The sequence below is a fragment of the Squalius cephalus genome (genome assembly GCF_949319135.1).
Source record: "Squalius cephalus genome assembly, chromosome: 5".
Taxonomy (NCBI): Eukaryota; Metazoa; Chordata; class Actinopteri; order Cypriniformes; family Leuciscidae; genus Squalius; species Squalius cephalus.
This window is the reverse complement of record NC_137126.1, coordinates 10,121,132-10,146,307: the sequence shown is the minus strand read 5'-3', so window position 1 is coordinate 10,146,307 and position 25,176 is coordinate 10,121,132. Positions and strand designations below refer to the sequence as shown.

Sequence of the window (25,176 nt, the reverse complement as noted above, 5' to 3'; positions counted from 1 at the left end):
ATTTCTCCAAATGAATGTGGTTGCTCTCAAAACAGTTAAAAAAGCAAACTAGCCACACTCTTATGTTGGCGAAACAGCTCAATATTCACTTCATAATGAAGCACTGCATTTTATTCTAGTAATGCATTTATCAAAAATAAATACTAACATCAATACTACAAGTGTTGATTTGATAACATATTCAGCTATAGATACACAGATACAGGAATGAAAATATTTTTATTTTTCGCGTTCTTGCATTGTGTTCTTCAAAGTTCTTTAATGACGAGTTTAGTTGTATAGCAATGAGTTTTAAAAATGAACAAATAAATGTACTGCAAACATTCAATCAGTGAACTTTATAGATCTTGCCTCTCATTTACATCTGGTCAAAGAATTTCATCAACATCACAGCATATAATTCCACGAGTCATGGATCGTGGGTAAAAAAAGCTGTGAATGCTGGGTCCATCCTTGTGCCTTAACTTCTCCACAAGACTCTTCCATCGTTTGAAGAAGACTTACTTGGTTGTAAGAAGCTCTTCTTGCTTCTCCTAAATCCTCCATTCTTCTTGCTCCATCTCCTCTTCCTGTACCATCTATTCCTTTCCCCTCTTCTCTTTCTACCTCTTTCAATGTTCCTCTCCCTCTCAATATTACCCTTCCTCTCCAAAACCTCTCACTCTTACACCTCTTCCTTTCCCATTCTTCTTCCCATTTATAGTTTTTGTAATTGATAGCTTGGTAAACAATTAGGGAATTCGCATTTCCTGCGTTGTGTGTATTTCTATCTCAGCAGATATTTATTTGGGGCTAACTGAGAACACTCCAAGTGCAACTGAGAATTTAACAAATAATGGAAAAATGGTGCACAAATGATTTTTGTAAAACCAATAAAAAGAGCTGCAATTGTTTTTTCCTGATATATTAAAGTTTTGGTTGGCTGTATGAACTACTGTGAAAACATTTGAGAATTTGATTCAGTTTTTAAAAAAAATATGCATGTGATTTGTAATTTGCATGAAATGAAGGGAAATGTACAACCTGTTTAGGACAACTACAAAGTGTTCAGGTTACTGTATTAACTGTTTTGAGAACACTGACCTGAGTTTGGAGAAATGTGCCAAATCGATTGAGAAAAACTGGTGCAACTCCCCACAAACTTAATGAACACTTAAACAAACTCTTTATTTTGAAAAGTATTATATGATTTAGATATGAATGTTCACATAAATTCATAGTGTATGTAAAATAACCTATTATATTTTACTTGGTTACACCACATGACATTTTTAGAATAATTCAATTGAAACTTTTCTTGAAAATGATAAAAAAGTTTTTCAAAACCATAAGAAACCAACATTAACACAAAGATTACATTTCTAAAAGCTTGGCTCATGTGATTTAAACCATTTCCCCCCCCCTTTTGTTTATTGTGGACACTCATATACACACTTTACCCACCTGCAGTCGTTGAGCGAGGTACTGCGTCTCCAAACTCTGTCTCCTGGATAGCAAATAAGGGTGCATTTTACCCGTGAATGTCAACGTATCTTTTCCACTTAGACATTGGCGTCCTTCTCCCTGAAATTATTAAAGAATAGGTTTTTATATCAGCATAAATACCTTAGTCATCGGTCATCTTCCAAGACTCTTATCTGTATTCTGCCACCTATTTTATTTCAAGTTCAAAGGCACAATACTTATGCTTAAAAATGTAAAAAATAGAAAACAAACTGAGACCAGCACAAATTGCTCTCTGACCTGGTGACTGAATGGATAGTCCTGTGGACTGACGGTGGGGAGTCCTAACACTATCTGGGCTTTGTTCAGCTCCAGGAAGCCCTTGGTTCTGGCCAGGTTCTGAAGGTGCTGTCTGAATGCCACTAAACCTGTTAAACCATAGGTTCAATAAATACAACAGATTTCGAGTCAGATGAACTGGTAGAGATATTCCTGTGACTGCTGCAGGGGTGGTCTGACTCATTGACTACTGCTATAATTAGTACAGAAGTGAATCACTGTGATTATATTCTGCTTTTAAAAGTAGCCATTATTCATAGAAGGTCAGATATCAGTCAGAATGAGGGTTATTTTATCCACTAACAATAAATATTCCAAAACACTGATTATGACATGCAAATACATGCCTGCAGACAGTAAAGTGGTGGGCATGTTTCAATCACACACAGAAGAACAGATGCAGTAGCAGATTTTTTTTGTCTTTTGCTGCAAACTATAGTTTAAGTTTGGTGACTTCTGACCTGTGCATTTCTATAGTGAAAAGACATTTAACCAATAAAGGATCTATGTAACAGAATAACCTCTTGGCTTAACCTCTTGATCCCCAATCTATATACACTTGCAGTCATGATAGTGTGCTCTCTTTAAAGGGATACTTCTCTTCAAAAAGTGAAAATTAGCCCAAGATTTACTCACCCTCAAGTCATCCTAGGTGTATATGACATTCTTCTTTCAGACGAATCAGAGAATAGTTGTTCATCTATCCATCATAAAAGAGCTCCACACATCTCCGAGGGGTTAATAAAGGCCTTCTGAAGTGAAGTGATGCGTTTGTGTAAGAAAAATATCCATATTTAAAACTTTATAAAGTAAAAAAGCTAGATATTATATTTAAATATTTACCAACGCTTCACTTCAGAGGGCCTTTATTAACCGTGTGGAGCACTTTTATGATGGATAGATGCGCTTTGATGGAAAAAACAGAAACGGCCATTCACTGCCATTATAAAGCTTGGAAGAGCCAGGACATTTTTTAATATAACTCGGATTGTATTCGTCTGAAAGTAGAATGTCATATACACCTAGGATGACTTGAGGGTGAGTAAATCATGGGCTAATTTTCATTTTTGGATGAACAACTATCCCTTTAAGAACACTGAATTGGCCCTTTATTTCATTAATATTATATAAGCTGAAAGTACAGTTATATATATCCTGTTGCACATATATGTTGTCCAAAGTAATTTCGCAAGCATAAATGTAGCGTGTCCACTCCTTGAACAAAGTTTGAGAGAAAGGTGATGGATGAAAAAGCTAAATGAAAAATAATGTGCACAAGAAAACACAAATCATCCCGACCTTGAGTGAGAGAAGTGTCTGAAGCCCTTCGCCCCTCTCTGAAACTGACTAGTGAGTGATTATGAGCGTCCCGCCCCTCTGTGTTGAGCGGCTGCAGGGGTTCAGGAGGCTTCTTGCTGAGGAAGACTGGAGCTGTGGAGCTGGCAGGTGTAGTGCTTAGAGCTGGATTCTCTTCAGGCAAGCTGAAGTCACTTTGTGTTGAACCCATGCTGTACTCTGAGTCCATGCTGCCGAGGGACGGGTTCAGACCTGTGGAGAGTAACTGAAGTTTACTCAAGTATATAGATGTAACAGTATTTATTCAGGGTCCAAAATGAATGGCAAGACTCAAATGCAAGTTAAAGCTGACTTTGGAGAGTACATAAACCTTACCAAGTTACAGTGAACTTTAAGAACTGCAACATAATGCATGGTTTACATTACAATGTAAAAACAATAATCCAAGCCTCACTGACCACATTCCAGTCCAGACATAAACATAAACACATCTGTTTACCTGTGAATTCTCTGAATATGCACTTCACCTTACTGACTAGACTGCATTTTTAGTTTTTCCTTTTGTTTATACTTTATCCTTTTTGTTTTAAGATTTAAATTACATTTCATTTCATTTTCTCTAACTTTATTTTATTTATCTTATCTTATTTTTTCTCTTTATTATGTAAAGCACTTTGAATTCCCATTGTGTAGTAAATGTGCTTTATAAATAAACTAGTCTAACATTGATGTAAGTGACATGAGCAGAATCAAACTGTCTACTAAAAAAGTTTCACTGTGTGTTAATGTCAGTAGTAGTTTAGCTAGAATTCCAAGTTTTTCTCTAGTGGGCATAAATAAATTAATTTAAGTTTAATTTAACAATATAATATTAGAGATGCACCGATGTATCGGCCGATAAAATAAATTATTTTCACGAGCTGATGATCATGGCAGATTATATCCTGTCAATCAAAAGGGGGCCGGAAAAACGTGTCAGATTGAATCTCATATTGTCTGTGAAGAAAATCTCTGGTGTTGAATTTAGGGCAAGTTAACGCACCAATAACAAATTAATAGTTAAAAAACAGCAACATTAAAGCAGGCTCTATTTGACCCAATGAATCACCTGTAGTTCAAGCCAGGGTTGCCAGGTCCACGTTTTTTCCCTACACCAAACATTATTTGTAGTGTGCCTCCCTTCTAATAATCACAAAGAGGTTGTTACTTCTGATGAGAAACAAAGCCTCTGCTTTCAAATTCTGGACATTTCATTATGAAACTCAAACAATAAAACAATAATAAATGAAATGTGACGTAACGGATCGATTTAGCGCCTCAGTTTAAGCGGCAGCATGGAGCGTGAGTCTTTTCTTCCACTTTAATACATAGCACAAAATAAACATGAATGAACATCAGAAGGTATATTGAAAGTACAGTACAAGTTGAGAAAAAGTAATGTAATGTAAGATTACATTTATCTCAGGAAAGTTATCCAGTGTTCACAGATCTTTAGTTGGCTATAAAAAATACTAGAGAGGAGCTTATTTACTGTTAATTATATATGTATATTTTGAATACATTTTTTGAAAGAAAACTATCTTATGTGCAACTGAGTTGCATAAAATATTTCCTTTTTTTATTTGAGTGTGATTATTACATAATAAAATAAATACCAGTAGAAAATAATAGCTCTGTTGTTAATTCAAACCTCTAACATCATAGTAATGTACCAAATGAGAGAGTTCCCTGTATAGTTTGCAGCATTATTTGGGAGATTTTTGTCCTTAAGAAAATCAAAACTCTGTATCGGCAAAGACATTTAGTATCGGTGCATCTCTAGTATATATAGTATATGCATACTAATCTGAATTAAAGACTTTTACATTGTTACAAAAACGTATATTTCAAAAAAGAAAATTCTGTTCTTTTGAACTTTCTAATTGTCGTTGAATCCTAAAAAGAGATCCTAAGAGATGTTTCTTGAGCTCTAAATCAGCATATTTGAATGATTTCTGAAGGATCATGCGATGCTGAAGACTGGAGTAATGATGCTGAAAATTCAGCTCTGTGTTCTCATGTATAATTACATTTTAAAATATAATTTCAAGATATTACTGTTTTTACTGTATTTTTTATCAAATAGTCTTGGTGAGCAGAAGATAAAAACATGAAAAAAATCTTACAGACCACAAACTTCTGATCAGTAATACAGTATGTATCTTTAAGACACGATATTTCAATATATATGTGTCTAGACTATAAATGCCTCGACTCAACATACAGTACAAAATGCAGAACTAACCTGTGATGGGCAGCACAGCAGGTTGGTTGGTGACCTCAGACAGAGTGTGCCGGCGCTGACTGAAGCGAGCTGTATGAAAGGCGGCTAGGGGCACAGTGTGCTCCTCCTCTGCCTCAATGCCCTCATCAATGGACGTCTCCATGACGTTGCTAGGCAGCGAGCCGCTGACCTTGCGGACAACGACCGGAGGGAGTGGGTCCAGTAAGCAGCCATCCACCTGAGATATAAATACACACACACACGCACACTGTTGGCAAAACTATTTTGGGCTGAAACAGCTCAGCACTCTTTGGAGGTTTTCACTTTGCTGTTTTCAGATCTGACAACTGAAATCAAAGCTGAAAAGCAATAGATGTGACTACTAGCTGTTCTCCAAGAGGCAAACAAGAACGCTTTGAAATTGATGTGATTATCAGGGAATAAAAATTTAAATTCGACATGAAATGGAAATTCATCTATTTTCTTAATGTTGTAGATCTTATTATTAACAATACATCCATTCATTGTTTTTTTTTTTTGACCTTGTAATTTTTTATCCAAAATGTCAACTTAATCTTCTGGTGAAACGACAGACTTTTCTCTGATGTATGCAGGATTTCTCCAATCAGTTTGTCTGCATAAACCCTGTCCCTTTCTTACAATTGACTGCAAGCTAACTAACAATCAACATACACTTACGTCACTGGTAGTTGTCATTGTTGTGGGTTAGACCCTACTCTGAAGCAGGAGCTAGTTTAGTTTCCCCATAAGGCATTCCTATAACTAAAATTAGTCCCAGTTCTTGCGGTGCGAACAGGCCAAAAAGCAGGTACTTTCACCAATAATAATAGAAACTATGAGAAAACTTTCCTCCGGTGCGAAAGCCCCTAAAGTACTAGTAAAATGGACTACTTTTTGATACATTTGGTACTTTTTTAAGTTTGAAAACCATGGTCACTTTTATTCCATGAACTGTATAAGATTCAAAAGTCTACTTTTGTGTTCTATGGAATAAACAACAGAATATAGGTTTGGAACAACATTATTAAGTTTCATCCAGTGTCAGTGAGTTAACAAACAACAAATATACATATTTTTTAATTTCTATCACTGGTCAGTCTCGTTTAAAATCAGTATTTAATATTAATTTTCTTCTTTTCCTTAAATATCAACAATTATACTATATTTGTAGAGCAGATAGATATCAGTTATTCTATTCTATCTCCTCTTTTGTGCGTAGCATTGACCCTCTTTTCTGTTAGACCAGGAGTTTAAAAAAACTCTAATTCTAAAAAAAAAGAGTATAAAATATATTTCTTTAATATATTAAAATAACTGTCCTGTAAAATAAAAAATGAATATTTGATCATTATAATATTTTTTTTATTCTACACTGCAAGTTACAATACTAATATATATGTCTTAAACTCTTATTTTGGCAGAATATTGGTGAAATCCAGTGAACAGAAATGTTGGGAATGTGTAAATAAAATGAACCTACTGCACAACGAATTACTAAAATGGATGATAAACCCCTTTTGTAAACTCTGCGTTAGACTATGTCTGCAACTCCATGTCCGTGTCATCAGTTTCATTTTTTCAGAGTTATGTAATGCTGCTCTGTCAAATGCCCACAGGCGACCAGCAGCTTTCCTGAATTACAATAAGCCAGTTGAAATAAGTTTGTGAGAGCGTGACCTCAACATGTTTGAAGAGATCCCTAGATTGCCATCTGTTCTGCTCCACAGGTGCTGAGGCTAAATGAATGACTTATCACGCTTCCCCTTCTTCATAAACAAACATTTACATTTTCATTTGGCATTCACTTTAAGTACCACTCACAGTCCATTCAATGGCTACTGTTAAAGTGTGTTTGTTCCCTGGGAATTAAACTCTTGACCTTGGCATTGCAAGCATCGGTTGAGGTACAGGAGCAAACAGAAAAAGACCTTTTGGAGGCCAAATTGGTATGTATATGGCAGAGTCCCCACAGGATGAGTCAACGCTGCACGTCAATTAAAGGAACAGTAGCTGTGGAGATTGCCTTGCGAAAGCCAAGGTGACAAATGTTGTAGTCACGCTTCTCACGAGTGGACTGAGCACCCAGCACTGATCACATGGGTGGCCCATCACTGGCACATCAGGGGCATTTACAAAAACAGGGCCGTGGTGTTGTGTAACAGCAGGCAGCAAAACTGACAGGCTGGCGTTACTGTAACAACAGCCTGCAAATAGATGCAGGCTTCATGTTTCCCCATGATCATATTATATTGTTACATATTACAATGCTATCATATTTTGTGCAGGCAATTAACTTAGAAAAGCCTGACAATATCACTGCTAAACACCTTTAAGTATAGTGGTGTTCCGCCATGTTTCTCACTGACACGCCTCCAATTCGTAAAGATCAGGGTTTAAAGAAAACCCACTCATATTAACGGCATTGAGGTGGTGTTAATGTGCATTCAACTCATAAATACGATCTTTCTGACATGATTTAAACGCACCATAAACTACAGTATGTAGGGCAAGATTTGAGGAACCCTAATCTACAGCAAGGAGACGCCGTTTTCGACACCTCTACCGGACTGTAATGTGCAACGTAGCACCTATGGCGTGAAAAAACAGGTATGCTTGAGCATTTTGTCCTTTTTAGTCACATCTTGTGACATCACGTCCTGTTTTTGGTTCATTTAGATGTCTTTGGTCCATGTTGCGTTCAGTCGAACCGCACCAGAGTTCGTTTGTTTCTTGTTTGGTGTGCATCAGGGTTCGGATGGCAGCGTTCAGAGTGACTTATTCAATGAACCGCACTAACAGAGCAATCGCACCAAAGTTTGTTTTAAGCAAACCAAACCTGTCAAGTGTGAACACAATCTAAAGTGTCAATAACTTTAAGTTGTACAATCTGTGCTACACAAATATATTTACATACCACAATATAAACGATATAGCAAAATCGCTGCCACAATGTACATCATCATATCGCCCAGCCCTGCAACCATGATATAAATGGTTCAGCAAAATCTCTGTCGGTTGACATATTCCAGGTGTCACGAAGCGCATACTGTCATATCGCCTCTTACCAGGTATCATATAAATACCCTTGCCTCTGTCTGAGTCATTCATATATGAATGATTAGCAATGAGTGCTTGAGATACCTACACTGACGCAAACCCCCAGTGGTGACACCAGCCGCTGAAATCATAAAGAGCATTTTTTATTATTTAATATATATACGCAGTTGTTATTTTAAGAGGCTGAAATGCTGCGGAGATACTGCGGGTGAGTAATGAGGAAGAGATCAGGCTGACACGCAGGCAGAGGAACTTCACACGCTGCAGACAAAAGCTCTTATTGCCGTCATACAGCAGCGCCAATGAGTAACGCTGCTATTTAAAACATGCAGGCAGAGCTTACGAAATATAGCCTCAAGCCCGAAAGGAGGATGAGAGATTTCTCTCTGTGCAAGAAGAATCCATTTAATAACCTTTTTTCACTCTTTGTTTTGGTGCTCACTTCAGTTGAAACATAACTGACCTTGGGAGTTGCCACGTCTTCCTCTATGAGCGTCTGATCTGGGGAAGCAGGGGTTTGTGGGAAGGTAAATGTGTCTGTGGTGGACTGCAACAGAACAGGTGAACGCAGGTGACGTGCTGCCTGAGGAGGGACGCACGCTTGGGAGGGAACCGCCATGGTCTGTAAAATACCAATAAATATCATGGTATTGTAACTATCTTGGTTGTACCTTTGTTACATGGACAGGTACTTTTAAGTATTCTTAGACTTTGTATATGTCAAAGTATCATCTGATACTGCATGAATATGTAATGAATATGCTGATGAATCCATAAAAAGGATCCAAAAAGGTCTCAACTTTTACAAGCAACCCACCAAACCTTAAAAGCTTGTTTATATGGTTTACGGTCACAGAGGTTAAACTGAAAGAAGGATGGCTGGAATACAGATTTTGTTTCTCATGATTCCAATATTTACATTTTTATACCAACGCCATTTCAATATGTCTGGGAAGACTTCACAGATGGGGTTACCTTGACAACAGTCTGCTCAGCGACGGTGCTAGGGCGGCGCTGGCTGGCGTGCAAACGCTGTTCCACAGGGAAACTGCTGCGATGCGCTTTCAACCGCTCCACAAGCAGGTAGTAGATAGCAGCAAAGTGGTTATAGCTTTTGTTCTGGAGAGACTGTGACAGGAAAGGCAAGGAGAGCAAGACAGACAAGGAAAGAGAACACTAGAAATGTCACATTTCTATCAGTACGGTTTGAAAAGATTCTGAAAGGCTATACTTTGGAGAAATCAGATTTGGAATTCAGAGGAGAAATTATTTTTAGAAAGAAAAAAAACACTACTAGAGTTCAGAATTGAAGAATTGGCTCAGGATTGTCTATTGAATCAAACTGGGCTCACTCACAGGAATTTGAATTACAGAAATGTAGTAAAACACAAGTTTTGTGGAAAAACATAAATAATAATATCATTGTTTTTGACTAATTGTGGATGTTTATGTATAATTATTTCCCCCCCAAAAATATGTAAATCCAGTAAAAAAAAATGTAAAACAGATTTTAATTTTGACATGCAGCACAACAAAATGTCTTCATAAACTTAATAAAAATAAATACTGAAATTGAACTTATCAATACTTATCAAAGAATATATTGAGAATTTTGGTTCTCAATGAGTGATCTTCCATAATAGTACATAAAAAGAGACATTTAGTTTATTAATATAATGAAATGTATATAATTTAAATATAAATTCCTATAGCTGCTATGTCAAACATCATTTAAGGTTTTTCATAATAGTCCATATGTTTTGCGCATGAAAATCATTTCAATTCAATTTGAAATTTATTTTAATTGAGTTTTCAATTTCATTGTACTTTCTTAAAGTCAAATTTGAATTACAGTTCTACATCCTGTTTGCAACCTTAATTCAAATGCAGTTCGATCTCAGGAACTGCACTTTAATTAATCACATTCCAAACCCTGGCCAAGTAAAAGCTGATCAACTGACCTCAATAGTCTTCTGCTGGTCGATGCCCAGGCTGTGCATGAGTCGCAGCACCTGCTCACTGTGCTCACCCAAGACTGATTTGCTCTCGCAGGGCAAACCCTGTCTGTAGAGCACAGGCCGCTGGGACGGGACCTCCTGCACCATCCAGCGATGTTCTTTGATCTGACTCAGGGACAAACGTCTGGCTGGATCTAGAACCAACATCTTCCTGATCAGGTGCTCACAGTCTGAAAAATTATACATTGAATACGATGAGCTTAAAAGAGATGCTGCCTCCTTCTGAAACTTTATCTTCTGGTGTAAGCAGCAATGTACTAATTATGTAGCATTTAACCCCCAACACTCTCTTTCAGTATTTATTCCAAATAATATAGATAGTGAGGTGGTTGATAAATACCTACTGTATTCATGCCAACTCAAACATGCATGAACAGTCGTATAATTGTGTTATTGTGACTTCCTCACCCTCACTCATGAAGTAGGGGATGCGGAAACGACCCTCCAGGACCCTCTGTCTGAGAACAGGAAGGCTAGGGCCGTCAAATGGAAGAGCGCCACACACCAACACGTACAAAACCACCCCCATACTCTGCATGACACACACATTCACAGAAAATCAATAAATAAACATAAATCTCTGCCTAGGAACTAGCACAAAGGACCACCCACACACAATGCAGGAAATAATAATTATGTTTTCAATCAATTAAATTACCATTAGTTGTTGACGCAATTCTCCATACTGACTGAGATGACAAATCAACAATCGGGAAGAATTTCGTCAGCTGTCTAATACATACATATTAGTTTGATGCCCCTGAATATGGTATTACCATGCTTTTTTGAACATGGTACCATGGTAATACCATGGTTTTGTGGACATGATCATTCCATGCTATTTTTTGGAGAACTAGGTCAAGCCAAGTCAAATTTATTTATATACATGTGGCGTTTTTAACAATACACAATGTAAAGCAGCTTTACAGAAATTCATGATGTTGATGTTTATAATCGCATTTAGCAGATTATCCCATTCTGGGGATACATTTTGCGGCAATACAAGCAATAAAACAGTTGAGATTTGCTATATCAGCCCTACGCAAGTATACTGTATGTATGATAATAAAGTTGGACATACTTATATATACAACTTTATATAAAGAGCTGGGTGATAATATACTTACATTTTATGACTAAATAAATCGGGCAGTTGAGATTTGCTACATAGTATATTTCGCTTTACATGATTGTACTGCATTTGTGTGGATAAATATATCCATCTTTATATAGAGCTGTGCGATTATAAAGTTGACCCTTTTATGACAATATAAACAATCACACAGCTGAGATTTGCTATAGAGCCTATATTGCTGCTAAAAAAAACAGCTAAAACCAGCCAAATCTGGTTGGCTGGTCTTCTAGCCTGGTCATAACTGGCTTAACAGAGGGGTTTTGACCACTTCTTTAGATGATCAGGCTGGTCTCAGCTGGTCAGGCCAGGAGTTGACCAACCAGTTAAAACCAGCTGTACACCAGCTTGGCCGGGCTGGGAGACCAGCTTGACCAGCTTAAACCAGCTCCATTCATCTTCAACAGCTAAGACCAACCAACCAGATAAGGCTGATTTTTAGCTTTTTTCCCCAGCAGGGGCTTTAAGTGATTATGACGTAACCATGTAAATAACATGGTACATGAATATTGTACTCAGTTTTATATATATCAAATTACTATAGTATTTCCATCTGATATAGTCAGTGTACTGCCAAGCTCTTACCCAGATGTCCAGTTGTGGACCCTCATACTGTTGTCCTTCAAACACCTCTGGAGCTGCATATGGTGGGCTTCCACACCAAGTGGTCAGGGGTTCCCCGGGACGGAAGAAGTTTCCAAAGCCAAAATCTGTGGCAGATAAAAAGAAAAAGTCAATGTCAGCATTGACTTTGTATATAGTATACATTCATATATTCGTTCTGCATGGAAGACTTAAAAAAAAAATGTACAAGCATTTACAGGCAACAAAGGTCCGTTGTCTATTGTCAATAGTGTAGCAATGTATGAAGCTCAGCTCACACTGAAGTCACTAAAAGTGTTGCAATTATTATGCAAGTCAATATTCTGCACATTTTATCAATTCCAAACCACATCAATCTAAATAACTATTGTTGATTTTGTATGCAATAATTAACAAGTAGATAACGGGGCTGGTAGTGAAAAACGTCTCGGATCACAACTGTAACCTTGTTCCCCGAGAAGGGAATGAGACGCTGTGTTGAAGATGACTCTTTAGGGAATGCCTCCAGCATGATAGCGTCTGAAGCACGTGTGAAATTAGTCCAAACTTGAGTGGTGTTGCGTCATGACATAATGTGACGGCATACACGGAAGCTACAAAGGGGAGCCGGCACACAACAGTAATAGCTTCTGATAGGTCGAAGCAAGTCATTCTCAGGCACTTAGGAGGTGTGGCAAGGGACGCAGGGCCTCGTTCTCTTCTCAGGGAACAAGGGTTAAAGTCGTACCTTTCAGAGGGAACTTGCACTGCTTAGAAGATGACACAAAATACCCACTGTGCCACACTGACTAGTGCCTATCCTGGTGTGAAGCTTATCTAGGCACAGCTCAGGACGAGAGGACTTGAGAATCCGGCGTGGAGGGCAGATCCAAGCTATAATATCTAATGAAGGTGTGTGGGGAGGCCCAGCCAGCAACATCACAGACTTCTCAAAGGGAAGTCTTTGACAGCAAGGCTTTAGAGGATGCCATTCCTCCAGCTGAGTGGGCTCTTATCAGCAGAGGTGAGGGAAAACTGTGCGCCTCATATGCTGAGGAAATAGCCTCCACAATTCACCTGCTAAATGTCTGCTTTGAGACAGGAGAACCCTTCTTAAGTGACCCTAAACACACTAATAGCTTGTCCGACTTTTTCCAACCGGAGGACCTACGTACATAGGCCTCCAGGGCATAATAAGTGTAGCCTTGATCAGCCAACACATGTGGTGAAGGATGAAAAGCCTGCACGATCACAGACGGTGCCACATTCCATGGCACCTTGGGCACATAGCCTGCCCTAGGGTGGAGAAGGGCCTTTACTCTCCCAGGAGTGAACTCAAGGCAAGATGGAGAAACAGAGAGAGCTTGCAGGTCCCCAACTCTTTTGAGGAACGTAATAGCTAGCAGGTAAGCCATTTTAAGAGTCATTAACTTCCCTTATACCTCGTCAATGGGTTTGAAGGGTACTAGGGATAATCCCTCCAGAATCATGGCCAGGTCCCAAACAAGAACCCTGGCCTGGATGACAGGCCTCATCCTCCGAGCGCCACAAAGGAAACAAGCAATTAATTGGTGTTTCCCCAAAGGGCCAATACTTAATGGTGGGTGGGAGGCAGCTATGGTAGCCATGTAAACCTTCAGTGTGAACAGCAAAATACCACCAGAGAAACATCCTAGGAGGAACTCCAGCACTGAAGCCACTGGGCAGTTAACTGGGTCCAACTGGCGTTCTCTGCACCATAAAACGAACACATTCCACTTTAAGGCATAAAGTTTCCTCGAATTATGTAGGAGAACACAGACATATTGTGTGTTCGCACTAGAACATGACGACCCCTGAGGTCCAGGAGAAAGCACAGCCATCATCCCCAGGCAATTTATGTGCCAAGAGAGATGATGCCCTCTCCACAGACCTCTGGTAAAGCGACCCTCCATAACTACTCTCAAGCCTGTGAGGGATGCATCTGTAGTCACGTCACGACAGAATGCTCCCAAAACAGGACCCTGGGACAGGAACCACAGTTTCTTCCACATAACCAGAGAACGAAGGCATCTACGCGTTACCCTGATCATGCGGAACGAGTTTCCCCTCGGGGAGAACCCCTGGTCCTGAGCCATCACTGTAGGGTTCTCATGTACAGCAGGCCAAAAGGTATTATGTTGGACGCTGCTGCCAAAAGCCCCAGCACTCTCTGAAAGTGTTTGAAAGTGATGGCTTGGCCTAGCTTGATGTTGGTGACTGTGGTCAAGATGGTCGCTATCCTAGCAGAAGACAGCTGTGCCTGCATAGTAGTAGAGTCCCACACTACCCCCAGGAACATAGTTCTCTGCTGGGGAGACAGTAAGCTTTTCTTGACATTGAGTCTCAACCCCAAGCACCTTATATGGCGAAGAACGACATCTCAATGCCGAACTGCCATCTCTTCCAATGGGGCTATGATGAGCCAGTTCTCTATATAATTTAGTATACTTATGCCCTGAAGTCTCAGCAGAGCCAGTGCTGCATCCATACATTTCGTGAAGGTGCGAGGGGATAACGCTAGGCGAACGGAAGAACCAGGTATTGGTATGCTTTTCTTCTCGAAAGCAAACCTCAGGAACTTCCAGCATTGAGGAAGGATGGAAATGTGGAAGTACGCGTCCTTGAGATCTATCGTGAGAAACCAGTCCTCTGACCTCATTTGACTCATGATAATAGGGATAGTTAACATTTTGAACCTGAATCTCCTCAGAGACCAATTCAACACCCTGAGATCTATAATGGGGTGCAACCCTCCATCCTTCTTGGGAACTATGAAGTACCGGCTGTAGAACCCGCGTGAAAAATTTCACTCGAATTTAATTTTGTAATCCCTTTTCACTGTAAACAGGACCCATTGAGATATATTGGGAAGATTCCTCCAAGCTTCCACATACTCTACTAAAGGGGGATCAGTCTCTCGATTATGATTGCTTAAAGGGGTCATATAATGCCATTTTTGTACAAGCTAATATGATTCTTTAGGGTCTAAATTAAAAGTTTGTAATATACTTTAAAAATTCTCATTAGTATTGTAAGAAAACACTCATTTTACCTGGTCAAAAACAGCTGTTTTCAGCACGCCGTTTAAGTCCATGTGTCTTTAAATGATAATGAGCTTTGCTCACTCCGCCCCTCTGTTCTGTGCGTACATCGTTTGTAAGACAATAACACAATAACCATAACACGTTGTTCATTATAAACGTGGGATTATGAATTATATTGAGAACGTCGTACATAGAAAACATGCCGTAATGTACCCTGAGTGTAAACCTTAGCCGCATTCATCGTGAAGCGTGCTAGTGATTTGCAAAGATTAATATAAATATTAATATAAAGGTTAATAAAACGTTACACTCACTTCTTCTTCTGGAGGTTCAGCAGGAACACGAATAGTTGGTACTGATCCTTTTTTCAGGAGCAGCTTAGCAAAACCAGCATTATACTGACCCTCGTTTGTAAAGCAGTCTGGTATGTGAAATGATTCGCGCAAACATGAAAGCATTGACATTGATCGTGGGGAATATTCCCTTCGAAAGCAAAACTCAGCCACTGCGTCTTCAGCAGTTCAAGAACACCCAAGAACAGTTCAAGAGCACCCAAGAACAGAACACCACACAATCGCTTAGACGCCATTCTGCTCATAAACAGTACTCCAGCGTATCAACAATGACGCGCGGACTATGATGACAGACAGCTCGCTCACGAGCAAGGGCGGGTCTGTGTTGAAACGCTGCTGTCAATCAACAATCGTGGGAGGGGCATCCGATCTTGTGACGTCACAAAATCGAACGGCTTGATTTGGGAGAGGGGAAAACATATGAAGATTAAAAATGGATTTTTATCATTTTATGATGGTTGTGTACAGGCACTGCCAACACACATTTCAGTACAATCAACTTGTAAAAGTGCATGTACCATTATATGACCCCTTTAATAATTATGCACAACTGAATATAAGGCGTTTTTCACTTTCAGCCCTCGTTAACAATTATATATCACTTTTAAATGATTATTTACAAAATTAATAGTAGTTATTTAGATTGATGTGGTTTGGAATTGGTAAAATGTGCTTGGGAAAAAAATATGAACAGAATATCGACTTGCATAATAATTATGCATGCACTGTGTGTGGGGAAATGTTTCATCCTCATGTGAAATACCCAATTGCATGGATTTCTATTGAAATGACTGGATTTCACCAAGGAAAATTCACAGAACAGTAGTAAATATGATCGTACATTTACTTGCATATAAGTGAATGCATCCCTTTTTTTTAAATCATAGAAGCTGTCATTTAACTTGTTGAACAGCACAAATAATTTAAGAACCTAAGCCACAATGAAACTAAGTGTGTCTTTGTCAAGCTTCTTCAAATAATTTTTTACACTTGCTGTAGAATATCAGAGTGGTTCTTGCCCATTTTGGTATCATTAATGTGGGCGAATTAGCTCAAATCAATTGAAAGACCAAAGCTTAGGCAGCTGACTTGTTGCCTTGCTGCTGTATAAGCCATTGCCTTCTTAGGGAGCGTTTGCGTTCAAAGTTACCTCACAAAATTGATTTAGTTCAGGTTTCTGAGGCAGAATATCGAGCTAATGATCTACAACAGAATAGAGAGAGCTTTAGTGATAACCAAGCAAATATTTAATTATCACAATACAAATTTAGTTAAGAGCCTGGTTGGTTTGGGATGAGCTATTAAACAAAGTTTGAAACTTGAGGTTAGTTTTTTTTTTAATCCCTAGTGTGAAGCAAACAGTTGTGTTATGCAGCCAATATGGAAACTAATTGCATTTTATTTGACAGATCTGGTCACTGGTGCAAACTAATATATAACACAAGTAATTGTAAATATAAACTGTCCAGATGGCTAAATAGATTCCTGGCTGTGTGTCAGCTCGGGGAGGGTCTGCGTCTACTCATAGACAACCAGCGGTGACGCATTTCCCCTGATCTTTACTCCTGGCATATAATGGACAGGCTCAATTGTGTAATGTAATCTATATAATTTAAAGATTAATTGATGCACGTCACCGCTGATTGACGTAGAGTAATGATTGCATGGGGGCGGGAAGAAAAAACTCATATGCTGTAAGGGTGGATATGAAACAGGATATTGTGTTTTATGTCCACGTAATACAGAAATCAAATTCTAAAAACACATTAACATACAAAACACATAAGTAATGAAGACAAAAGCCTTGATTAGTCAGAGACTGTTTTTTCTGAAAATAAGTTACACCTGACTGTCACCCCGGGTCAGAATTGCATTGCTGAGAGAAAATAAGCAATGCACTATACAAATAAACATGGGCTCACATATTACTTCTTTTATTCGGCACAAATCCAAATTAATCTGCTTTGTGCATTTTTTTGTGCTTAATGTTAAATGAAGTACCAAACAAAGGTTCGGGAGGAGCCTAAACATTCACATTTAATCATCATTACAAGTGTACTATATAAGCACCAGACACTGCGTCATCCCATTGACAAATTCTTCCGGCAGCCCTCCTCCTCCCAGTCTCCTACTCTAATTCTCTCTTTCCTCCTATGTGTAACGAGATAAATATTATAGGTTGTGGGTTCTTTAAGTAAATCCTGCAATAATGGGATTGTGCTTCCTATTGGCTGCGCTGGTGGCGCTGTAGCCCACTGTGTTTGAACGATCTGCAGCAGAGCTAAAGAGAACTGCTGTGGGTGAGTCGTCTCTGTGGTAGCTCCACACTAAAAGTTAAAAATATGTAATTTCATCTCAAATGTTTGACACTTTATAAAAGGATTGCTCACAATAGACACTGATTGCTTTGTAGAGAGTGTTTTCTGTTTATATTTATGAGTATTTTGATAATTTTATATCCGTTTGGATGCACTCAACGATCTTTCTAACTGCGCCATTTTCCGTGTGCTTTCTAACGAGGTGAAATGTATTTTGAATAGGTGGAGCTTTAAACAACATTACGATTTACCATCTTCTCTCTTTCACTGCTCTGTGTGCAGGTAAATGTTTTTTATCATATAGTGTTTAAGAATTTACTCTGTTCATGTAGTATTTTCTGTATTGTTAAGAAATATTTGGTACGAACTGTGTTTTATAAAGTACTTAATTAATGGTTTTACTAAAAATACTAGATGTAATTTCATTTACCCTGGGGGGGGGGGGGGGGGGGTGGATGCTTGTCTTAAGTTTAAAATCATTGATTACCCGTTATGACATGTGTTATGCACAGGCTCAACCGCATCGAACTTCCACCGTAAACACATGTATGATGCGAAAACAAAACCATCGAGCGAAATACCGGAGTGAACATGGCTGTGAACGACTTTTGCAGATTATGTGACGTAAATCTACGCATCCACGGTACAATCAGCGTCTACGTCACGGCTCTCAGCCCGCCCTCTGTCCGTTGATTGGCCGGCTGTTTTGAGGCCGGAGGAAAACGGGAAGAAAGGTCGCTATCTCAGACTGAGTACAGAAGTGAACTGAAATTGAGGGGAAGTACGAAGTCTGACGTAGTCAGGCTAATTGAGAGCAGCAGAGCTAAGGAGAACTGCTGTGGGTGGAGCTTTAAACAACATTACGATTTACCATCTTCTCTCTTTCACTGCTCTGTGTGCAGGAAAATAAAGTCGGCTGTCATCCACATTTCGAGTGTGTGTGCTAATGAAGGGTGGGACAAACCGAATAAAAAGCAAAGGTCACATTGCTGCCGTGATTCAGGACTTCAGTCAAGGTGGTCGAAGATCATCTGAACATCGGACCGGCGGGCCTGTCTTCATTCTTCACTACACAGGACCTTCAGCTAAGCTTTAAGGTTATTCCAGGAATCAAAAAAAAAAAAAAACCTGGAAAGAGACTCTTGAATAGACACTCTGAAGAGGTTTTATTTTATTATTGAATTGAGGTATCACAGCATTTATAGAATAGTGTAAAAAAAAATTCTTTTCTCACTTTTATGCTCTTATTATCTGATTATGGAGCACGCAAGGTTAACTGGATCTCGGTATATGGGCTCTCCAGTTAGTGTTGGTCGAGGGAGAGGTTTATTAACAACACCAATTCCCTTCCCAAACATTAGCAATGGTATGGGGTTAGAAGCTAATGTGAGTCCCGCTCCAAATGGTAACGAGAACCCTATTAGTGTAAATGGCAGCAGTTCTGAAACGACGCAGCCAATTAGTCTTTACCAGTGACATGATGAGTCAGATGGGTATCATAGTGCAGCAAGTAGGCCTACAACTGGCGGACAGTATCCTTGAACATTTGAATTTGCACAGTCAGACAGAAGTTACATCTAAGCATACTCAAAATAGCCACAATAGTAGATACATGCCTGAGCAGAGTTCTACGTCAAGTGCATCGCAGATTCAAGTAGTGCGTCAGAGGGAAGTTAAAGATCCTACAATTTTCAGAGGCAATGCATCAGACACTGTTACACTCGATGATTGGGTGGAGCTCATGAAAAACTTCATAAGAAAGGGATTTCTGCCTACTGAAGAGCAGGGTGAAGAAATTTTAATCCACCTGAGAGGCAAAGCCAAAGATGTTGTTAAAGTGGGTATGCTGTCTAGCGGATTGAATATCAGAACAGATCCTGATGCAATTTACACCATTTTACGGAAGCATTTCAGTTGCCAACAGTATTCTCCTATCCCATTGCAAGATTTCTACACGACTCTTCCAGATCCTCAGGAGGATCCCTTTGATTACTGGTTGCGCCTGAACCATACTGCTGACATTACGGCTGAGTGTCTAAAACAGCAGGGCAAGGTGCTAGACAATCAATTGATTGAAGTCACACGTATGTTCATTAGAAATTGTCCAAATTCGGATCTAGCGCTGACATTTCGTTCAAAAACCATTGACAAATGGACGGCTTATGAATTGCAAGAGATCCTGAACGAGTATCATTCAGAGAAAAGTCTCAGAGCCATGGGACAAGGAATTAGGCCGAATGATTGTGAAAATAAAATTTCTATGAATGAGATGCATGTAAGTCCTGGCCCATGCACAGTGAAAGCTGAACAGGATTCTCTCCAGTCAAAACAGTCAGAAAATATGGCTCTGGAAAAGGTGATCGATATGCTGGAAAGAGTTCTGATGAATAATAGTGGTAATGCACAGGCAAGCAAGGAGTACAGGAAGAGAAGCAGCATGTCTAGAATTCCAGACTTGAATGAGGCGCCATGCTTGGTGTACAAGGACACCTCACATTCTGCTTTTACTCACTGTAAAGACAACAGGCTCTGTTTCCAGTGTTTTTCACCTGACCATCCCAGAAACCGGTGTCCAAAGGAAAGGAAGAATGCTCCCTCGGGCAACCAGCAGTCAAACTAAGTGATCTACGTGTGAGGGAGGATCACATAGATCTTGAGAGTGAAGCTACCGTATCCAGTTTTGGTGATGTGAGAGATTGAGTCCTTATGTGAAATGTTCAGTGATGTAACTTCAGACAAAACAGTCATCTTTCAAGGTGTTCAGAGAGTTCCAAAAGCTGATAGCTTGTTTTACACATCCGTTTCAGTTGAGACTGATCTCATTTCTAAAGCTTTAATTGATAGTGGATCAATGGCATGTACTCTTAGTGAGTCTGCTGAAGAATGATTGTTGAAAAGTAACCCAGATATGACAAGCCAGTCACCACAAGATATTGTCATTGTTGGTTGTGGTGGCCATCATGTTTCCCCTACTGCAATCTATGATCTTAAGGCTACAGTGTACGGCTGCTCCATGACAATTCCTGTTTTGGTTGTGCCTGGGCAGACTGAAGAGATGATAGTGGGCATGAACGTCATAAAGAGAGTCCTGATGCAATTGAGAGAAACCGACGGTTACTGGAGCAGCTTATTGAGAAGTATGAGTCAGTTTTCTCAAAAAACAAAATGGACTGTGGAGAGGCCAAAGGCGTTGTCCATCGGATTAACCTCACTGATGACAGACCCTTCCGTTTTCCATACAGGCTAATACCACCGAGCCAGTATGCTAAACTGAGGACAGCATTAAATGAGATGGAGGAAAAAGGAATCATCCGCAAGTCACATAGTGACTATGCGTCCCCTCTCGTACTAGTCTGGAAGAAGAATGGCGATCTCAGGATCTGCACTGACTTCAGGTGGTTAAATGTGAGGACTGTCAGAGATGCCTGCCCATTACCACACCAGTCCGATGTGTTGGCTGCATTGGGTGGCAACACATTCTTTTCCACCATGGATCTTACCTCAGGGTATTATAATGTCCCCTTAGAGGAAGAACACAAAAAGTACACTGCATTCTCTTCGCCATTTGGTCTCCATGAGTATAATAGGCTTCCTCAGGGTCTCTCTAATACCCCAGCCACTTTCATGAGAATGATGATGTCTATTTTTGGAGATGAGAATTTCAGTAGCGTTCTCTGTTACCTTGATGATTTGATGGTGTTTGCCCCTTCTGAGTCAGTAGCCCTTCAACGCCTTGAAATGGTCCTTTTGCAGTTGGCACATCACAATCTAAAGTTGGGTCCAAAAACATTTTTTTCTTGAGACGATCTGTGAAATTCCTTGGACACATTGTATGTGAAGAAGGGATTAAGACTGATCCTGGTAAAGTTGAGGCAATTAACAACATTCAAGCTTCTGATCTGATGGAACCAGATGGAAAAACGCCATGTCAGAAAAAGATCAGGTCCTTTCTTGGAATGGTTCTATATTATCAACATTTTATTGAAGGATGTTCAGCAAAAGCTAAGCCTCTTTTTAAGTTAACATCAGGTTCAGTCAAACAGACTCCTGTCACGAAAGGACGCAAACCAAGAAAGAAAATTAGTTACCTCAAACTATCCCCAGCTGATTGGACAACTGATTGTGAAGACGCTTTGCGCACCCTAAAACGAGAACTTACAAGTAATGAGACAATGGGCCCTATTTTAACGATCTGAAACGCAAGTATCAAGCGCAAAACGCAAGTAACTTTGTGGGCGGGTCTTGGGCGCTGTTGCTATTATACCGGCGGGATAAATGACTCTTGCGCCCGACGCAAATCTAAAATGGGTTGGTCTGAAGTAGCTTCATTATTCATAGGTGTGGTTTGGGCGTAACGTGAAATAAACCAATCAGAGCGACATCTCACATTCCCTTTAAGAGCAGGCACGCTTGTTCTATAGCGGATTCCTATTATAACGGCGGATTTGCCAGGCGCACGCGAGGTGCGGTTCACAGCCGAGGAGACCGACGTTCTCGTCAGGGACGTTGAGGATTGAGAAACACACCCAAATTAACTTTGGTTAAACAGGCGTATGATAATTTGGGTAAATGTGTAAGCTAGATGTATGCTTTTATAATAAACTGTCTATCTATCTATCGTAATAATGTAGGCTATGATTTGCAAAAATGAAACCTGCTGCGTCTGTGTGTAGATGAGATAAGCAAAGTGTATGCGCGTTGTGCACACGCTACATTGATTATGACCAAGCATGCGCCCTTAAAATAGCATATGAATAACATGCACAACGCACCACTGACTTTAAACTAGTTTTTTTCGGTCAGTGGCGTAATTGTTTTCTAAACCTGCAAAATAGCATGAGGGAACGTTTGCGCCGGAACACGCCTCCTCTTTGCGCTGAACCGCCCCGGGGAGCGCAAGTGTATTTCTTAGTTAACCGACGTGCGTCTGTGGAGGGAAAAGTCCGCTGTGCGCGGGTGCAAAATAGGAATGATACATGCGTCGGTGTACAAAGTCAATTGCGCTGGGTGCAAGATAGGGCCCATTGGCTCATCCAGACTTTGACCAACATTTCATTCTGGCTGTAGATGATGGAGTGGGAGCTGTATTGTCACAAGTTCTGCCAGGTGAAGAGATTGCCAGACCCGTAGCCTTTGCAAGTAGAACTCTGTCTCGCTCACAAATGAACTATCCAGCTCACAGATTAGAGTTCTTTGCATTAAAGTGGGCTATCTGTGAGAAGTTTAGCCATTGGCTAAGAGGACGACACAATGTAGGCATATATAGAGATGGGTAGCAAAACTAGCTTCTTTCAGTTTTGATCTGAAGTATGTCCCGGGAACAAAGAATGTTGTTGCGGATGCTCTGAGTCGTGAGCCATTTGTCCAGTCTTGTATAGGACATCGCCTTATCACTGAACCATACCTGTCTCTCTTGAAGGATGTCAGTGGTGTTGTTGACAATTCTGTTCAAGATGCGTTCAAGTGCACAAGTAATCATCAGGTGGTGCAGAAGAGTGGCAAAGGTTCTTGTGACCCTAACAGTGATGGACTCTTGCCTTCAGGTTATTCCGGGAGCACATTGGCAGCACATTCCACTGGCGGCTTGAGTGAAGTAATGGGGACGGTACCGGTCATCTCACAACCGCAACAGTTAAGCCCTCCGTTACAGCACAGCAACATTGTTAATGAGCAGGAGCAGGACAGCACCTTGTGTCGGATTCGGTACTATATTGAGAGATGTCGGAAACCATCTAAGAAAGAACAAGCAAAGGAATCCAAAAGTGTGCGGAGATTGTTGAAACACCACGATAAACTGGTCATCTGTGATGGTGTACTGTACAAGTTGTGAAAAGCACAAGTTCTCCGTGGAATCCATGATGCAGCAGGACATCAGGGACGTAGTAGAACACTGTCATTAGCGAGACAACGATTCTTCTGGATTGGAATGAGAAAAGATATCGATGATTATGTGAAGAATTGTTGTCGCTGTGTGGTTGGTAAAACCTCAGAACCCAATTCTTGTGCTCCGTTAGAAAGTATTCGAACATCAGAGCCACTTGAGCTGGTATGCATAGACTTTTGGACGGCAGAGCTCAGAGAAGAAAAGTCTGTGGACGTGCTGATTGTGACAGATCATTTTACAAAAATGGCCCATGCTTTTCCATGCCAGAATCAGTCAGCCAAACAAGTTGCAAAAAGGCTCTGGAATGACTTCTTTTTAGTTTATGGATTTCCCAAGAGAATTCAATCTGACCAGGGAGCTAATTTCGAAAGCAAGCTAATCAAGGAACTATTGACCATGGCGGGTGTAGACAAGTCACACACAACACCATACCACCCCATGGGTAATGGTATTGCTGAGAGGTTCAATAGGACTCTTGGAAGCATGATCAGAACATTGCCTCCTAAAGCAAAATCAAAATGGCCACAGATGCTACAGCAACTTACCTTCTGTAACAACTGCACGGAACATGAGACAACGGGTTTTGCGCCATTCTTTATGTTTGGCAGAGTTCCTCGTCTCCCAATTGATGTCCTGTTTCAGAATGTGCTTTTAAATGAGGATGTGGTGGATTTAAAAGATTTTGTGTCCAAGTTGAAGAATGACTTGCGGGAAGCAGCATGTATAGCACAGGTGCACACTTTGAAAGAACAGGAATGACAAGGCAGACTTTACAACAGAAAGGTGAAGGGATGTCCAGTGGCTGTTGGTGATAGAGTGCTGGTTGCGAACAGAGGTGAAATAGGTAGAAGAAAAGTTGCTGACCAATGGGAGTCATTTCCATATGAAGTCATGATTGTGTACCCTGATATCAATGTTTACAGGATTTGGTCAATCAACTCAGACAAAGTGAGGGTAGTCCATAGAAATCTTTTGTTACCCGTGAACTTCCTACCGATTGATGAACCTCAGGGACAGGATCAAAGGTACAATGACGTGAATGATGACATGGCTCAAGGAGACGAAGTCGACCATGATGATGAAATTGCTCAAGGAGATGTTGACCATGATGACAGAACTGCAAACTGGATATTAAGTAATCCTGATGAATTTGTTGAGGAAGATGGTCATACAAACCGTACAGACTTACCTGATGTGTCGGATTGTGTGTCGGAAATCTTGGACTCCGTGAGTGTTGACACTGGGAACCTGAATGAAAGAAGTCAAAGTGCAAAGTGATGTCGAAAGAAGTGATGAAAATGTAACAAGTGATGTCAATTTACCTGAAGTGAATAGTCAAGACTCTGATTCGACTCAAGGAGGACAGTTTAAGCATGAGGTTGCAAAGGAACCTGTGGTGTGCACA

General features: G+C 40.1%; 1 protein-coding gene across 4 annotated transcripts in view; it reads right to left on the bottom strand.

Moving 5' to 3' along the window:
* The window catches only part of sik2a (salt-inducible kinase 2a), a 48,965-nt gene that overhangs the window by 6,146 nt on the left and 17,643 nt on the right, over window positions 1-25,176 (bottom strand). For all 4 annotated transcript variants that reach the window (XR_013821372.1, XM_079872758.1, XM_079872759.1 and 1 more), the window contains 9 exons: window positions 12,155-12,279; window positions 10,846-10,969; window positions 10,381-10,607; window positions 9,395-9,547; window positions 8,883-9,041; window positions 5,363-5,579; window positions 3,082-3,330; window positions 1,744-1,871; window positions 1,444-1,563 (listed from right to left, as the gene is read on the bottom strand). Coding sequence is in view for 3 of the 4 variants with exons in the window: in XM_079872758.1 (XP_079728884.1) it covers window positions 1,444-1,563; window positions 1,744-1,871; window positions 3,082-3,330; window positions 5,363-5,579; window positions 8,883-9,041; window positions 9,395-9,547; window positions 10,381-10,607; window positions 10,846-10,969; window positions 12,155-12,279 (1,502 nt within the window). In the remaining variant the exon portion in view is untranslated. The remainder of the gene's footprint in view (window positions 1-1,443; window positions 1,564-1,743; window positions 1,872-3,081; window positions 3,331-5,362; window positions 5,580-8,882; window positions 9,042-9,394; window positions 9,548-10,380; window positions 10,608-10,845; window positions 10,970-12,154; window positions 12,280-25,176) is intronic.